We start from the raw sequence: 16,715 nt of genomic DNA on the forward strand, positions 1-16,715 counted from the left end.
TCAGGCATTGGAATGTGCTGCCCAGGGAGGTGGTGGATTCACCATCCCTGGGGGTTTTTAAGATGAGACTGGATGTGGCACTTAGTGCCATGGTCTAGTGACCACAGTAGGGTTGGACTCGATGATCTTTGAGGTCTCTTCCAACCCAGTTGATTCTATGAATCTATGGTTCTATGTCCAGAACACAGTTTCCAGAGAAATATCCAAGTCTGCTTGGGATTTATGTATTTACCATGTATTCTTGGTATTGTGTTTCTGTGGTGCTTAAGATTGGTGAAAGAATCCTTGTGAGACCTAGACATAGCATGTCTCAGAATACTTTTATTTGATAAATATTCCATATTGGCTCTTCTTAACTCATGTGTTGCTCAACTGCGTGTGCTATTGGTAGGATATGGGGTATGTTTTAAAAACAAAACAGTTTTTTAAGTAATATGTCAGACAATTTACCAAAGTTTGTCATATATATGCTAAGTTTTAGCTATCCACAAATACAACTGAGGTTATTCAAAACCTAACTTGTACCCATGTTGGTGGGTATGTCCTTAAAATTACAAATTAAGTTGTATTAATATTTGGCATCCACTTATCTCACACACTTAAGAGGGCATGACCTCCAAATACACTCCAAAGTTATTTATATTCCAGTCAACATGGGCAGGAAAGATTCCCAAAATGCTTGGAGTACCGGGAGTATAAAGGTGTAGAAGACATGAGATTCCAAGCATGCAGATCATTTAGACCTGTGTCCCACCAAGAGGACCACAAACAGATGGTTGAGCTGCTCCTCAAGCCTTCTCAGCTGGAACAGACATAACAGGAAATTCTCTCAGCCCATGTCTTGGGCTGCAGATATGGAGGAAGATGAGGGCAGATGTGGCAGATAACTGTGTGGATCTCCATTTCTACAGCAGGGCTTGTGCTAGCCCATGTCACTGCACTGCCTCTGTGGAAGATATCTCCTTGCCTCCACAAAGCTGGGATAAGTAAGATCCAGGACTGTCTTGCTGCCCTGAGCTAATTTTGCTGCTTTCACTATAACATTGTGGATTTAGTTGTCATGTATGATGAAACTTCTTTCTGTTCCCATGACTACATTGAAAAGATCCTAAAAGTACTTCAGTGCTGCTTTAGAGTCTTCCCAAATGGACAAACTGCTAAAATGAGTGCTTGGTGTTTACAAAAGCTAAATCTCTAAGTGCAAACTGTCTACTAGAAAATAATCTGTGTACTTCAGCCTGTTTCCAAGACCAAAATCTGCAAGAGAAAAGAAATGGTAAAACTAAGTGCCATGATCTTTCATTAAAGACAGAGCAATGTTCGCTATTGTCATTAGTGGGTTTGTACTGAGTTCTCTATTAAATGTTGCTGAATTCTGACAAGATAAACCTGAGGAATTAAAAATACATGCTTTGGAAAATAACTCTTGGTTTTAACACATTTTCTTACAGAAGCTAGAGAAAAGAGGTAGATAGAGAGAAAAGGAATAAACAAATCCCTGGTTTATCAGTTTAAGATCTCATCACTTGATAGTACATTAAGGGGTTGGAATGGACCTTGTAGATCATCTAGTCCCAATGCTCTGCCCTGAGCAGGGATATCTCCCACCCTCAGGGCTTTATCCACCTGGCTTTGAAAACTGTCAGGGTTGGGGTATCCACAACCTCCCTGGGCAACCTGTGCCAGTGTCTTACCACCCTCACATTAAAAAAACTTTTTCCTGATATCTGATCTAAATTTCCCCTCTTTCAACTTGCTCCAGCCCACTTACCGACTTTGTGACCCTCCTCTGGACTTGCTCCAACAGTTCCATGCCCTTTTTGTGTTGAGGGCACCAGAGCTGGATACAGTACTCCAGGTGGGGTCTCACAAGAGCAGAGAGGGAGAATCACCTCCCTCGACCTGCTGGCCACGCTCCTTTTGATGCAGCTCAGGACAGGGCTGGTTTGCTGGGCTGTGAGTGCACACTGCAGCTCATGTTGCACTGCTGTAAACCTCTGTGGTGTCACCATGCAGAAGTTTTCCAGTGGTAAAGTATGCTTACCAATCCACTGAAAAACCCTTCTTGGTGTGGAATGTGAGCTTCCTTTTTCTACTTTCAAACATAATTCACATGATAGGGAAACTTTTTCCTGTTCAGCTATGACCAATGCACAAGATCCTGAAGTGAGAGAACACACTGAAGTAGTTCCCCAGTTTGCCTTTAAGCCTGTTGGAGCCCAAGCATTACAGAGCTCTGTCACAAAGTTGTATTTTCTTAAGTAGATATTTATTATGGCAAACATGATCTAACTAGATGTAGAGAATATTCAAATAAAAATATGCCTATGTTCATTTAGGTTGTACTGTCTAAAACACAGTAGTTGCCAACAATCTGGATATCATACTTTCTTCCTGTGTGCAGTATAGTAAAATAGCTACAAAAAAACCCAAAGACTTGAGGTAAAGTACTGCAGACAGTCATGCTAAAGTGAAGCAGGTAGGTGTGGTGATACACTGCCAATTAAACAGGGAGGAACCTTCCTGTCTTCTTGCCTACATTATGTGCTACAGCAGGATTTATATACACACATTTACAGAAGGATATGCTTTTACCTCCATGGGTACTTTTGCTGTCCTACCCTAATGAAGGCAGGAATTGTTGAGCTTTAGGTGTTCTTTAAATCATGTGGTATTTATTTATTTGTAATTACTTTGGTCATTTACATCTATTTACACTTCTTCCTCAGCTTCACTAGTTTTATATGTTGTTTTGCAGCTATAACACATGAATTGTATTTTATAGCTGTATGCCAGATAGGAATGCTTGGCTGCCTTCATCTGTGGGTAGGTGGCCATTGTGCAGTTTAAGGACTTACTGCTTCCTCTGATAAAATATTTTATTACATTGCTACCCACAGAAGGGGAGGAATTGAGGGACAGCTGGATAGCAGACTGTGAGAAATGTTCAGATTTTCAAGACTGTTTGTCTGGGTTTTATTTTTAAATTAAAATGCGAAGCTTGCAGTTTAAAGAACATATGAGCAGAAGATTAAATGAATCTTAAATCCACAAGGTTAAGTTGTACTTAAGTTAATTTATTTGTATTTATAAAATGCATAAAGCAAACTGCACAAGGTTCCTGGAATAAACAATATTCCTTGTGGCTAGAATCTCTGAGTAGGTTATATTTGTTTGCTAAATGCTTTCAGCTAAACATAATGACTGAATCCCAGGTCTGCACCTTTGGACTGCTAGTGAGCCTTGGGTTACTGTGGTGTCAGAATAGATGCACAAATGGCTGCTGTCAAGTTTTTTGAGGTCAAAGCCTGAAGTGAGGGGAATTTGATCACATGGGAGCAAGACTTTTTCTTTTTTCCTCCAGATGAGTAATGGTGCCCATCCTTTTAAATACTAAATGACAGTTCAAGTACAAAATCTCAGGAAGAGAATTTTCTATATTTAGAATGAAATTTGCATGTCATGAGGAGCTCTGATGCAGCTGAGGGCCTGTTCAGTGAGATGAAGCAGTGAGACAGGCAGGGTTTTCATCCAGGATTCCTCCTGCTGTAGGCTGTGCAGCACACAGCTGTCTGCAAGGAAAAGGGAGTCTGTGTAGCACTGGATGAGCAGAGCAGTATTCACTGGCTGGACTTTCTTCTTTGAAAGTGAGTGGTCAGCCAGGGAGCACTGATGCATGGGACTGGAGAAAAACAGGAGAGTCAAGCACTTCTGCTGTCTGGTTGTTCGTGGCCCTCTGGACACCATGCAGCCAGAACTTCAGAGATCTGTGTTGGGAGTTGGTCAGATCCATGGCAAAGCATAAGATCTGGGGGCTCATCAAAGTGGAGTGAAGTACAGCCATTTTCCTTAAATATCCCCTCTTAAAGAGCAGTAATCCCAGGCCACAAGACTCTCAGAAATGAGAGTATTAGGGTCAGCCAGAGACGAGAAACTGCTTCTCTCAGTGGGGCTGCAGGACTTGGTGTGGGAGATTGAACACTTTCAACTCTTGCTGTATGCAATTGGAAGTTCTTGGTCTCTCACACTTCCTACTTCCAGGTCTGTGCCAGAATAATCCCTCTGGTTTTTCCAGATTGCTAAGAATTTGCACCCATCAACCATCATTTCCAAATCTGGCTGAGTTAAACATCCCAATACCTAAAAATTACTAACCAGAATGTTAAAGAGCAATGCTTTCTTATATGCAAATTTCAAACCTGAGTAATTACAGCCTTGTAGTGTGTACCATTAGAACAATTAAAAGGTATGCACATGCATGTTGTAAGCAGCAATACCTGTTAGCTTCTCATTATCAAGTCCTGCAATTTCAGTTACTGTGTTTGTATTTTTCTAATTGCTTCCAAGTCCCTCTACAGATCCCATACAATTACTGCTCTTACTCTTGTTTTTCTTCCTGCTTTATTCTGAGCCTGGCTTTATACTTCTGTCCCCATAAGATGTAGAGCGGCTCTAAATCAATTGTGTCACATTTCACTTAAATGACCTGAAGATGGGTTTATCTGTTTCTCCAGGTGGCCTAATAAATAGAGACCTTTTATGACTTAGATGCTTATCACAGCTGTAACCACACTATTTCCCCAGTCTTCAGTATAAAATCTGTTGTAAGTCATAGTTAATTTACATTAGCATCCATGGATGTTGATTCCTCAAGATTGCTGTCTTCCAAGCTTATCATTGTATGCCAGAATGCGCAGACACAGTTCAACCTAAAGGGCTGTTGATACTGACTCATCTTTATTCAAGCATTTCTTGCTCATCCTTGAATCTATCAAGCACATGCAGCTCTCCACAGTTTCTGTAGTTTGTGGTGGTGTTCCAGATACACATACATCAAATGAGCTGGTCCTAAATTTCACTTCTCTTTCACTTTCTCTTACTTTTTCAGCATATTATTTTTCAGCTTTCAGTGAGGGCTGAGTATGAAAGTAGTAATATGTTGTAGAATAGAGTGTGTGTAAGGTAGGAACCAAATTAGCTAGCTGAGATACTGATAGGAATAAGGAATTCTCCTTAGATTTTCTAACCCTTCTTCAATGTTACCTGGCAGCCACACTGTTCACATGCCTTTGCTGACCCTTAACTTTGTATTTCATTTATTCTCATGGAGAATGAACTTTTATTAAACTTTCCATGATCACTGGATCAATTTTATGTTTTGACACTCTGCTTCAGCTTTGGGCAGGAGAGAGTTTTATCTTCCTGGACATCCTGACATTCGCTGTTGAGGTTCAAAAGCAAAGCATCTGTGTCACAAGAGCAAAACCAAGTAAGGTGCATGCACTTGGGCAGTTTGAGGAGGAAAATCCCCACTTTCAACCTGTTGTATGACATGTCTTCCTCCTGGTAAAACCTTTGAAAAGGAATGTTTGTGTAGCATCAAGTATTGTTGTTTCCAGTTTCTCCTACACATTGCTTCTAAGCCATGTGTCACAGCACTGACAGCATCTGTTCAGGTAGATATAACAGCAAGATGGGCTGGCTGCAGAGACAGGAGTCTCTGCACAGTCCTTCAGCCCAGCTCCTTAGGTCTACTAATGACTAACTGGGACATAACCTTAAGCAAGTCTCAGTGCATCTTGGTCTGTGCATCTCATCTAGCCTGCTAGTAGGATAAGGATGATAGCATCAACCTGACACTTTCAAAGTGCTTTGAAGGCTGCTGTGTTTTGTACCAATTTTGTTTGGGTTTTGTACCAATGTTGTAAAGTATCTATTTAAATGATTGTTAGAGGGAAAGCATAAGCTTTACTTTAATATAAAGCACATGGCCAGATCTTGCTAGAGATATATGAAGTCTTAAGGAAAAACAGGCTACAAGGTATTTTACTATGGAGAGACTGGACTTCAATAAAAACCTTTTCTTTCTAATGGACACTAGAAGGAAGATAATTGCCCTGTTAGTAAATTAATTAATTTACCCCTCCTTTCTGCTTCATTGCCTACTGCAGGAAGGTATGGACCATCTGGAAAACAAGCACACCAACCTCACCATTTATCAGTCTTAGGTATTTAATTTTCCTTCCACCTTCAATTCTACTAAGTAAATGATTTCTGGATTTATCAGCAACTAATTAAAAAAGCAAATTTTACTTTGTATTATCCCATACAAGTAACCACCACATCTGCTGAATTTCAGTAGTAATGAACACACAAATCAAAGTGCTGAAGGAAATCACAGCCTCACTTTCTGGTGAAACAAAGCAAGCTAAACCTTACTGTGTAATGGATGGAGGTTCAAGCTTAGAAGGCTGCCTGTCCCAACGTAGTATTTCTGTCCCCTCAATTATTTAGCATAGCTCATACATATGTACAATGCATAAGCCTAGATTAAAAGCTTTTTTTACTGAAATCCTTATAATTGCCAAAATGATATTTTTTGAATGTAAAAGCAGTCTTCTTTGCAGAGCACATACTCAAGAAGTATACAAGTAATTTCAGTTGGAATAACTGTAATCTAGAATACAATAATGCTTTATCTGTTTGACAGTGATGAATTAAATAACGTAACAGCATACACAGTGATGAATTCTCAGGGGACAATAAAAATCTTTCGGTATTATGAGACCCTTTTCATTGGGATTTTCCTAAAGCCCCCTATTTGGTTTATTTTCTTTTTTTCCGATTTTCATGCAATCATGATCTTTGACACAGTTATTAGAAATGTCCTGCAGACAGGGTGTAAGGTGTTTCTATTCAACTACACTGAATTTTATGGGGGTTTTTTTAAGGTAGTGTTTCCAGTTTAGGCTCCTTTTGTGTTTAAAATGAAATAGAGAAGATATGCCTCTACTCTCTCACAAATGGAAAGTCAGATAACTCCAGGTGGCCCATTCGAAATGCAGCAAGGTAACAGCTCACATTAAGAGCACTGTCAGGCCTGCTATACCTATTGAAATCAAAGAATGTCATTTATATTTAATACAGATTACTGAAATGAATTTATTGCATCTAAAATTCACTGTTTAACATGAATTATCTCTAACCTGGCTTAGAAAAACACCATTGTTCTGTTAAGTGCAAAATGTTAAAAGGTACTTGTTCATTCCTTACACAAGAAGCAGTCTGCATTTCAGATAAGAAACTAAAACAATAAATGTAATCATTATCCAACTACAATTTAAATTAACATTATTCATTCTGGTTTCTCTGTATATCCGTGACCTTTACAAGCCTTTATTTATCACACATAACAAAAAACTTAAACAGCTAATTTTGCAGGAGTCAACACTGATGTATTACTGATCGTTTCTCATTTTCAATGATTGTGCTACCTCCTTAATTAAAAAGATGTCTGCTGCACAGGGGAGAGTTTTATTTTTATTGTGTAAAAGGGTTTCTGATGGTCATTAGGGAACAAAATACATTCTTCCTTTTAAGACTTGATCACACGTAGTTAGCACATTTGGGTTATGGAGTTAAAGTTGCTTCATGTGAAAAAGGCAGCAGAATCTCATGGACTGTCCTGAGTACTTCTGTGATGGGACATAGACAACATAAAACCACACTGGACAATGTAATAAAGCTAGACACACAGTTCACCTTGCCTAAACCTTGTGTGCGACTTCATTCACCACTCTGTGTGTGTCCCTATTACCCATCTCTATCACTGGTGTTCTGCTGATGTGCAATCCCCTTCTCCTTCATCATGAAGGAATTGCTGTCACCCCCTGTTAACTTTTCCTATAGCTGAAGCTGAATAGAAGGTGACCATGACCACCACACTGTACATTTGTGGTTCCTCAGCCTCCCAGAGTCGGTTCTGTGGTCTCCAAGAACAGGCATTAGGAAACCTGCACTCTTATGTTGGCTCTGTGACAAACAGCCTATGAACTCTTAGCAGTCTTTTATCTTAGTACTGTCAGAATTGCATATAGATTTTTAACAAGCAAATACCAAAGACATTTTTCTTGCTCCCTATGTGCCAGCCAATGTAATCCACAAGTCAGTGTCTAAGTTGGGAGACTGCCAGAGGACAGTAGTTCCATTTTGTGTTAAAATCTTGATTCCTTTTCCATTAGAGTGAATGAAAGCATTTTTTGCACGTTTGCAAAAAGTTTTTGTAGAAATAGAGACCAGAATTTGAGTACACTAAACTAGACTGCACTGGATGCACTGGACATGGTCACGCTGCGTTGCCCAGTGATATGTGATTTGGCTTGAAATGAAAAGCCTCAGCAGGAGACCTTGAGGAAAATTTACACTGTAATAACATAGAGGACCAACCTCTGAAAGAGGACTAATACTAGTTCCCTCATTCAGTACCTTAAAGATTGACTTAAGTCTGAAAAACACATCCTCCTTGCCATCCAAGTCCCCGTTATGAGACAGTGGCTTCTCAGTAGCCATTACCCTTCAGAGCCCATTTCTGAATGTGAGCATCAGCCCTTTTCAGAAGAAGCCTGTGCCAGGCAGACTGCTGGGCTGTTCCAGCCTGGCACTTGTTATGTTGCACATGTCCTTGTGGGCAATCAGGCCTCAATTGGATAAACCCATTCTCTGGTGATGGAAATGCCTAAACCATTTGCTTTCTTCAGTTACTGCAAGCAGTATGTGGATTTTTTTTCTCTCTTTGGTGAAATTCTCTCCTGTTTTTCTAAAAGCCTCCTGTTCTGCGAAGAAATAAGCATTGCTATCTTCTGTTTTTTTTACAGTTGCAGCCAAAGTAGAAGACCCTCGCCCAATGCAGAGACCCCCAAGAAGACCACGGAAACCCAAGACATTAAATAATCCAGAAGACTCCACCTACTACACTCTAATACATGTGAGTTTAGGAAGGTTTTACGGGGTAAAACTGCCAGAAAATTCTCACCTAAACTATCTTTCTAATTGCCCGATTCCTGATATTCTTTTCTAATGCAGCATAAAAGCTGTGACCTGCTGAAAGGGAACAGGCCACAAACTTCACCTTTCAAACTGGTCTTGAAATTGAAGTTCAGAGTTGCCCTGACTGCGACCTATGTCAGACCAATATTTACTTTTGTACCAAACATACATACTTTTCGTTGTATGCATAAGCAGCATTTGCACTTTCAATACCCAAATTAAATGCCCTGTATCCATAGTTTATTTCGAAGTCACAGGAGGGAAACAGGGGAGTCACAGGTTCGTTTGAAGAGCTATTTTTAGCATCTAAATTAGTGCTTGATCTTGCAGAGAGAGCAAATACTAAAATAAGCTGTATTAGCATGCACACTGTAAGTTCCTTTACAAATGTGTCAGATTGTGATTGTGAAGGAATTGGCAAATACCAACAGCTCAGGAGACTAATGGATTTGAGTGTCTCTATATATAGCTTTTGGTCCAAGTTCAGATACCAAGTGCTGCTTTCCACTCTTGACTTCAGTGCCCTTAAATATAGCAAAAAAAGGGCAAGAAAGTAAGCAGAAAGAGAGAAAATGTAAAAGCAGCTCAGAAAGCACTTCCAACAAAAAAGCAATTAAACTGCTTTGCTCGAGGTGCCTGTATCTTAGTGACCTATTTTAACAGCCGGTGAGAGCCCAGCTAATAAACTAACCGTAGCAATTGCTTCTCCTTTCAACAGAAGGTGTCACCAGGGCCTTTAGGGACAGTTGTGTCTGGCATACCAAAAAAAAAAGACAAATACAGCTATTTTATTCTGAGGGCTTTGAAATAACACAGCTTTGGAGCAGTGATATTCTGAAAAGAAACTGCATTTTTAAAAATGAATTTGCATGTAAGAATAAAATTTGTTTGGTGAAAGCAAGATTGGCAAGATAAAGGACGGAAAGGAAAGGCATTACACTGAATTCCGCATTAGAAAATTTCTGAGAAGAAGGGTAATTCTAAAGTAAATGCCTATTTAGAAAACCAAGACTATAGATTTCTAAAAGCTGGTTTGTTACATGACCAGCTCTATATCATAAAACAGCTGTGACATCAGTGCAAACAAAAACTGCAGTAATGTCTGGAAATTTTTAATCAATTTTTAGCAGCAATTTTTCAAGGTATTAATCAATATTACCTCCAATTAGTTGTATTTTTCAAGAAGGTGTGAAAAACAGAAGCCTGTCTTCCTGACATTGAGTTCACTGGTAAGGGAAATGTTCAACATAAGTATCTACACACCAAAGCTTAGAAAGGAAACCTACTAGTTCTTAAATTCTTAGACCTTGGTTACGTCATTGAGCTCTAACTATAGAGGGTAGTCAGCTTTAGAGGGTAGCCAGCTTTCCCAGCTATCATGGATTTTTGACCTTATTACAAATCTCTGTGACCTACAGGTATTCACAGATTATTATCATGTCCAGATCACCTGAAAGTGAAGGCACACAATGAGTGCAATTTTTGAAAAATTTTCTCTATCTTCTGCAAAACCAAATACTTCTCTGACATCATGTTACAGATATTAGTTAGACATCTTCCATTCTCACTTAGCAAATGAGCTAAAGAGGTACATAGGAATAAATGAAGACTGACAATAGCCCATTGTTCATATAAGGCACTAGCAGTCTATTTTGGGGTATATCTCCTTAAATCAGCCTGTCATTTTAAAATTGTATGCCATGTTCATTTGTCTGCATACTGAAGTCCATCAGGATCTCTGATTCTTGGTGACTTTACAGTCACGAATTCTAGTCAGTTTTCACTCACTTGCAAGAAACATGGTCAAGACCACCTGCACTTAAAAATACTGCTTTTGAGGTGTGATGCAATAGGTGCTGCAACATAGCATTGTTTTGGCTGCAGGGAGAAATTAGAGGTAAGAAATTATTCACATTCCCTATGAATCTTCTCTCCTCTGCATTTCTAGATGTCTTGTATCCTAAAGGTGCTTTTGCCATCTAGTATACTGTTTTTAAATGGGGCCTTTGTCCATTTTATTCTACTAAAACCTGTGACAAGACTGCATTGACATTAATGAGAACAGGATTATGCCTGTTCCCAGTGCGTTGCCTCTATTCATGGAAAGTCTCGTGGTAGCACAGTAAATTAGCCACAGTGAGGTAGAGTGTTGTCAACTTCATTAAAACAGCTATAGCTATTTGAAAGTTTTAGATCACTCTTTTCTGTTCTGATCATGATTACTTTAGATTTGTTTTTCACAGTATGGCAACTGAAATTTGGGAGCAACAATGCTAATCCCATTCTCAGTCTCAAAGATTGTGAAAAGAGATTTTTCTGGGTCACTTGCCCAGCAAAATAGATTCTCTGTATTTTCTTTTGCTAAAAAAAAACCCCAACACTCTCTTACCTAACACTGATGAATTGTATCTTTGCATAAGCTTTCCTTTTAGTATTTTTAATTACTTTGTATTTTCTTAGAAATCAATACAAGATGAAAAACGGAAACCAAGAAAAGAAAGGTAATTTTTTTCATTATCTCACTATTGTCATTAGCACTCTAGAATAGCTCTTAGCTGTACTTCAACCAGGAGAATAAAGCATTGAAAAAAGAATGGTAATTTGGTGATTCACAGGAAGGACATTGTATACAAAGTCATAATATGCAATTTTCAGTAACTAAAAATCCATTAAAGTATTCAGTTGTTCGGTTTTGCTAAAACATGGCCCTTTACCATGGCAACACAAGCATTATAATAAGTTAAGATAAGGTCCACATCAAAGATAGTTCTGACACAGAAAATAATTAAGGGACTTAAAAATTCCAGTCAAAGCAAATGAACAACCAGTTCTTTTCTGTTAGCAAAAATACAAAGACTATTAAAATTCTCTCCTAAAAATATATGGCTGTTTAGAAATAGATAATAAAATACCAAACCAATAATTATTAATAACAGGTAAAGAAGAGTATCCCTTGAAATTTCAACCAGAAGTGTTTTCTTCAGAGTGTAACTAACCTATTTTGACGGATCTCTGCAGAAAAGAAGGAAGCAATAGGTATATTCTGCCCTTCTGTATCTTAGATCCTTACATGTGCTGTAGACCTGGTTCACAGCTCCTGACATACATCATAGCTTTATTTTATTTGTATTTCTATACTTCAGCTCTTTTGCTGCCCCAGAAGTGACACTGCTGCTGCACCATAGCACGTGTGTGATGGCAGCCTGCACTATCCTCAGCTGAGGTTGCAGAATACAACCTCCATATCTAAAATATATCTCTTAAAGGACATTACATGACATTACATGCATATAAAATGTGCTCACAGCATCTAGCTTCATTCAACCACAGTTTAAATTGCACTTGATTATGCCACAGCTTAAAGGCTTGACCTTATGTACATGTCCCCCCCGTGTCTGCTCTGTTTCAGCTTTTTTTCAGATGTCATTTGCCGTGTCTGCTCCGTTTCAGCTTTTTTTCAGATGTCATTTGTGTCCTGAAAAAAATTCACACCTACTGTCTCCATCTTAGCCAAAAAAAAAAAAAAAAAAAGAAAGAAAAGGAAAAACCTCAAAATCTAGTGTTTTCTCTCATTGGCTTCATTTAGGTTTCACACATCTTAAATGTAGTTAACCAGTTCTCTGACTGCATCTTCTTTCATGTGCTGACACTGTATTAGTGAAACATAACAACTGAAATCAACGAGTTATTTTTGGTTTCTACCAACATGAAAATTGAATTCTGAACTCTGAATTCTGAGTTCTGAAAATGGAATTCTTTTTTCCATTTGCTCTTAGGAGACTTTTTTTTCCCTAGCCATTCTAAATTGGATGTTGGGATTGGTTTTTTTCTGTACATATAATACCCTGGATAGCATTCATCTAACAAAATAAGAGATATCTGCATGATTGATACCAATATCTGAACTAGTTGTTTTAGATGCTCTTCTTGTAATAAGAAAAATATAGTCAACTTTAGGAAAATGATTCATCTCTTCCTCAAAGTGATACTCAGATGAATTACACCATAAAAATGCCTCTCCAATGAGTATAATGGCAAAGCCAAACAAGTTCAGTCATATATATCTGCTTTGTGAATATATAAAAGCATTTAGCATTTCAAAATTCTCAATAACTGCATTGTACAGCAGTCACATTTCAGGGACTGATTTTTTGTGCCTATATGTATTTTGCCTTAGATCCTCAACACATAAACAGAACTAGTAATATTTGGTTGCCTTGTTTTTAAATGTTGAATATAATATTGAAAAGTGAAACTGCTAACTTAGTGTACTTATTTATTGACAGTCTGAGCAAAGTGCTAGATATAGATATCTACTACCAAGAAATTTCATCAACTGATTCCTCCTCAAAGGACAGCAGTTCTACCACAAGAAGGAAGAGACACCCAATTGAGCGCAGGACTTCGATTTTAAGAGCTACTGAGCGGTAATTCATACCAACTAGCAAAAGAAAAAAAAAAGTTGTATATCCTCGGTGAACTATTCAAAATATTCATAAAAAAGAAAAAATATACACTTTCAAATTAGACATAAATCTATTTATCTCATCATGGAGTCTTGCCAAATTAACACATAAAACATACAGCTGAAAATTTCCCACCTTTATACAGGAGGGACAAACGCCAGTGTGATTGGTGTTCAACCCACCTGCTAGTTTTTGGTTTCCCAAGGTCCAGATGAGATGGACAGACAGTCTGCTGTAAATCTCTGATCTAAAATCAAATTAAATTGAAGAAGAACCTAAAAAAATGTTATTTCTGATCAGTTAGGTTTTAAATCGGGTGGATGTGCACCAAACTTTCTGCACGTTTTCTGCAGGTAAGACTCCAGCTTGACTGCCTCCTTTTCCTGCTGTCCTCAGCAGCATGTGTGTCTCTAGCCTGTGGTGTGCTTCACCAAGCTGGACAGGCTTCACTCAATGGCCTCTCTTCCCACATAGACTTCATAGACAGTGACCACTGCTGGGCTAGGAAAATTCATATTCTCACTTCTTGCCAATGCACCCCCACACATTGCAGATGCAAAAACACGTATTTATATATCTTAATATATTTGTATCTTCTTGTGTCTTCATAAACGTAAGAAAAACTTGGAAAATTACCTAGGTCAAAGGCTTAAGGGGAACACAAAGCTTGGGATGATCACTGAATTTGAAAATGTAACTATAGTAATAGAGAAAATGTTTGTAGAACATTCAGAGTGTAGAATGCTTTGTGCACCTTACTTATTGTATTTCTGGACCTTTTTTAGGTAAGATCTAAATTAGTTTTAGGAAGATGTTAGAAACCATGGAGTTAAAAAGAATAATAGTATCACAGAGTTACCATATAGTTCACATCTCTTTGAAAATGTTGCATTTCTAAGATGGTTAATCACACCAAATATGTCACACTGAGTTGTTTTAGGTGAATGAGAGTTTTGCTACTGAGCTTACTAATAGGGATTTCTTACCTTTTACTGTGTGCTGCTCTGATTGCATCCTAATTAGCCATAGTGAAAAAAAATGTGTGTAACTTTTAAATTTACACTGTTACCTCAGAGGGCAGATGAATGTAATTAATAAACATTCTACACTTCGTCTCTCTTAAATGGGGCCACCTGGATCTAAAGACTAATACAGCCATTTCAATCAAGAAGTGAAGCACTGAATATTTGGCAGTTTACCTTTGATGCTGATGCAGAACCAGTAGAGAGGTGCACCTTTAGTGTAGGACGCTACAAATTCTTGTAATTATATCAGTGTAATATACTTTCTAAACAACTGAATCTTATTTTTAATCTTGCTCCATGGTAACAGCAGGTGCCAGGTCACCGTTCCACCCTGCCAGAGGTGGCTTCCAAAATGCATCTTGCCCTCTGAGAAAAAAATTAAAATTAAATGGACAGTTACAGTGAGCTCCACAGGCAGAGTAAAAACAGAGCAAACATATTTATGCCAACTGAAAAGCTGATTCACTAACCATCAGGCAAGCACTACTGCAAAGCATCCCCATGCTCTCAATGTTTTTATGTCCTTTTATTATGTCCCCTTCATAGAAGAACATGTTGTTCTTCCGTGTACATCTGCTTTGAGCATATAGTGTGTTTGTTCTGAGGTTCCTGCTTTACGCAGCAGAGGAAGAGGCCTAGCAAAGCCAGTTGATTTTTTTTCTTTCTCCTTTTATTTTTCCCCCCACGAGGCTGGAGGTTAGCCAGTCGATTGGGAATGCTTGCCAAGGTAAATGTTTTGACTCTAATTTCTACAACACTTCTGTGCCTAATCCCTAGGTCGAGGATTGCAGAAAGACCCCTTGAAGAGAGTAAAACCGAAGATAATCCCTATGACTACAGACGACTGCTGCGGAAGACCTCACAGCGCCGGCGCCTTATCCAGCAGTTCTAGCTGCTGCTGCTGTTCCTGCTGCCATTTGGCTTTTATTAGCATAATTTTTTTATCATTTTATACCATGTGCTTCCTTTTTTTTAAAAAAAAATCTTCAACGCTTCAAGTTTACAACGTGTGTGTTCATGTGACTATGAATTACTTGTGGTTTACAGCCCAACACCGTTGCAAAGGGACACTGTCAGACACATATCATATTCTTTAAAAAAATCCTAATTTAAAAATCAGCTTTCTTTTGGCTACTACTGTTACATCCTAGAATTATTAGAAATTAAGCAGCTTAAATCTAGTTTACTTTCCTCAATGTATATTTCTTTATTTTTTGCATTTCATCACTCATCCAATTAAAATAATAATTTAGTTTATAGTTCCCTAGTTAAGCTTTCAAATTATCATATGCACCTTCAGAAAACCTTAGTTCTTGTTTCTAATAAATTGTTTTATGGCAAAAAAAATTGCAAGAGCAACATAGGGGAATTTCTGCTCATTTTAGTTTACAATGCCGAAATTTTGGGATGACCTGTTCGTGGCAAGTGTCCCTCTAATGAAAACAAACTTAAGTGATTAATTGGATAGCATACTATGGCAGTTTATTTCATTATTGACTTTACTGTAAAGCTAGTAGCCAGTTTTAAAGGTCAATATTGTGTGTAAAATCTTTATGTTGGAGATGTCCATTTATGGGAAGTATATCCAGCCCTCTCCTCTGCCTCTGAGCTTTGTGACTAAGTGATGAACTTTTAAAATGTGTTTGCTTTGTTCGCATTTGCATTAGATTTTTAGGAATCTTAATCTCTGGGGTGCCAAGAAAGGAATAGAAATACGCTCTCTGGTTGATTGCTGCTGAAATGCAATGATCATTCTTAATCAGTTCCACTAGAAATTAAGTGGAAATAAAAGCAATAACCACAGTGTTCAAATTTCGCCCCCGATTCCTCATTCAAAAGACCTTATTTCACAGAAACCACACAGATAATTGCAGTGCTTCCTTTCAGGATTCATAATTGCTTGTTCCCAGCTGCAAAGCAAGAGAAGGCAAATTTCATGATGCCAGCACAATGGCCTGATCCTGCCCCCTTCCTTAGGTCTCTTAAATATACGATTGGTGACAGCAGCCAGCCATAGGGGTTGGGTTTTGTCTGCTCCCCACACACGTTTGGCTCTTTGCTCAGAGACAAGTAACCAGTGCTTCCTTATCTGTAACTAGTTATAAGGCTGTGCACCAGATTAAAATTTGCTGCGATGTAAAATTTCCTATAAATTGTTTAAATTTTGAAATCTGCTTTAAAGTTGCTGTCTCGTGTATTATTGAAATGGTAAATAAAAAAATGCACAAGGCAGTGATATGGTTGGATGTGTCTGAATTACACCCAGCACTGACAAAACACTGTGGACTGGGGCACGAGCAAGCAAAGCAGGGAAGGACTCAGAGCAGCCTCTGGCCGTGGAAAGCTGGAGTTATTGTCTATGTAAAAGCCAATGTGATGCTGCAACTGGAACAGACCT

At 38.4% G+C, this 16,715-nt stretch overlaps 1 protein-coding gene across 1 annotated transcript in view; it reads left to right on the top strand.

Moving 5' to 3' along the window:
- The window catches only part of MYO3A (myosin IIIA), a gene marked incomplete at its 5' end in the record, with an annotated part of 74,161 nt that extends 58,952 nt beyond the window's left edge, over positions 1-15,209 (top strand). Inside the window, 4 exons of the mRNA XM_009078282.1 lie at positions 8,655-8,764; positions 11,287-11,327; positions 13,113-13,253; positions 15,095-15,209. Coding sequence (XP_009076530.1) covers positions 8,655-8,764; positions 11,287-11,327; positions 13,113-13,253; positions 15,095-15,209 — 407 coding nt within the window. The remainder of the gene's footprint in view (positions 1-8,654; positions 8,765-11,286; positions 11,328-13,112; positions 13,254-15,094) is intronic.
- Positions 15,210-16,715: the final 1,506 nt, after the last annotated feature.

The sequence above is a fragment of the Acanthisitta chloris genome, unplaced genomic scaffold (assembly GCF_000695815.1).
Source record: "Acanthisitta chloris isolate BGI_N310 unplaced genomic scaffold, ASM69581v1 scaffold3597, whole genome shotgun sequence".
In the NCBI taxonomy this organism is placed as follows: Eukaryota; Metazoa; Chordata; class Aves; order Passeriformes; family Acanthisittidae; genus Acanthisitta; species Acanthisitta chloris.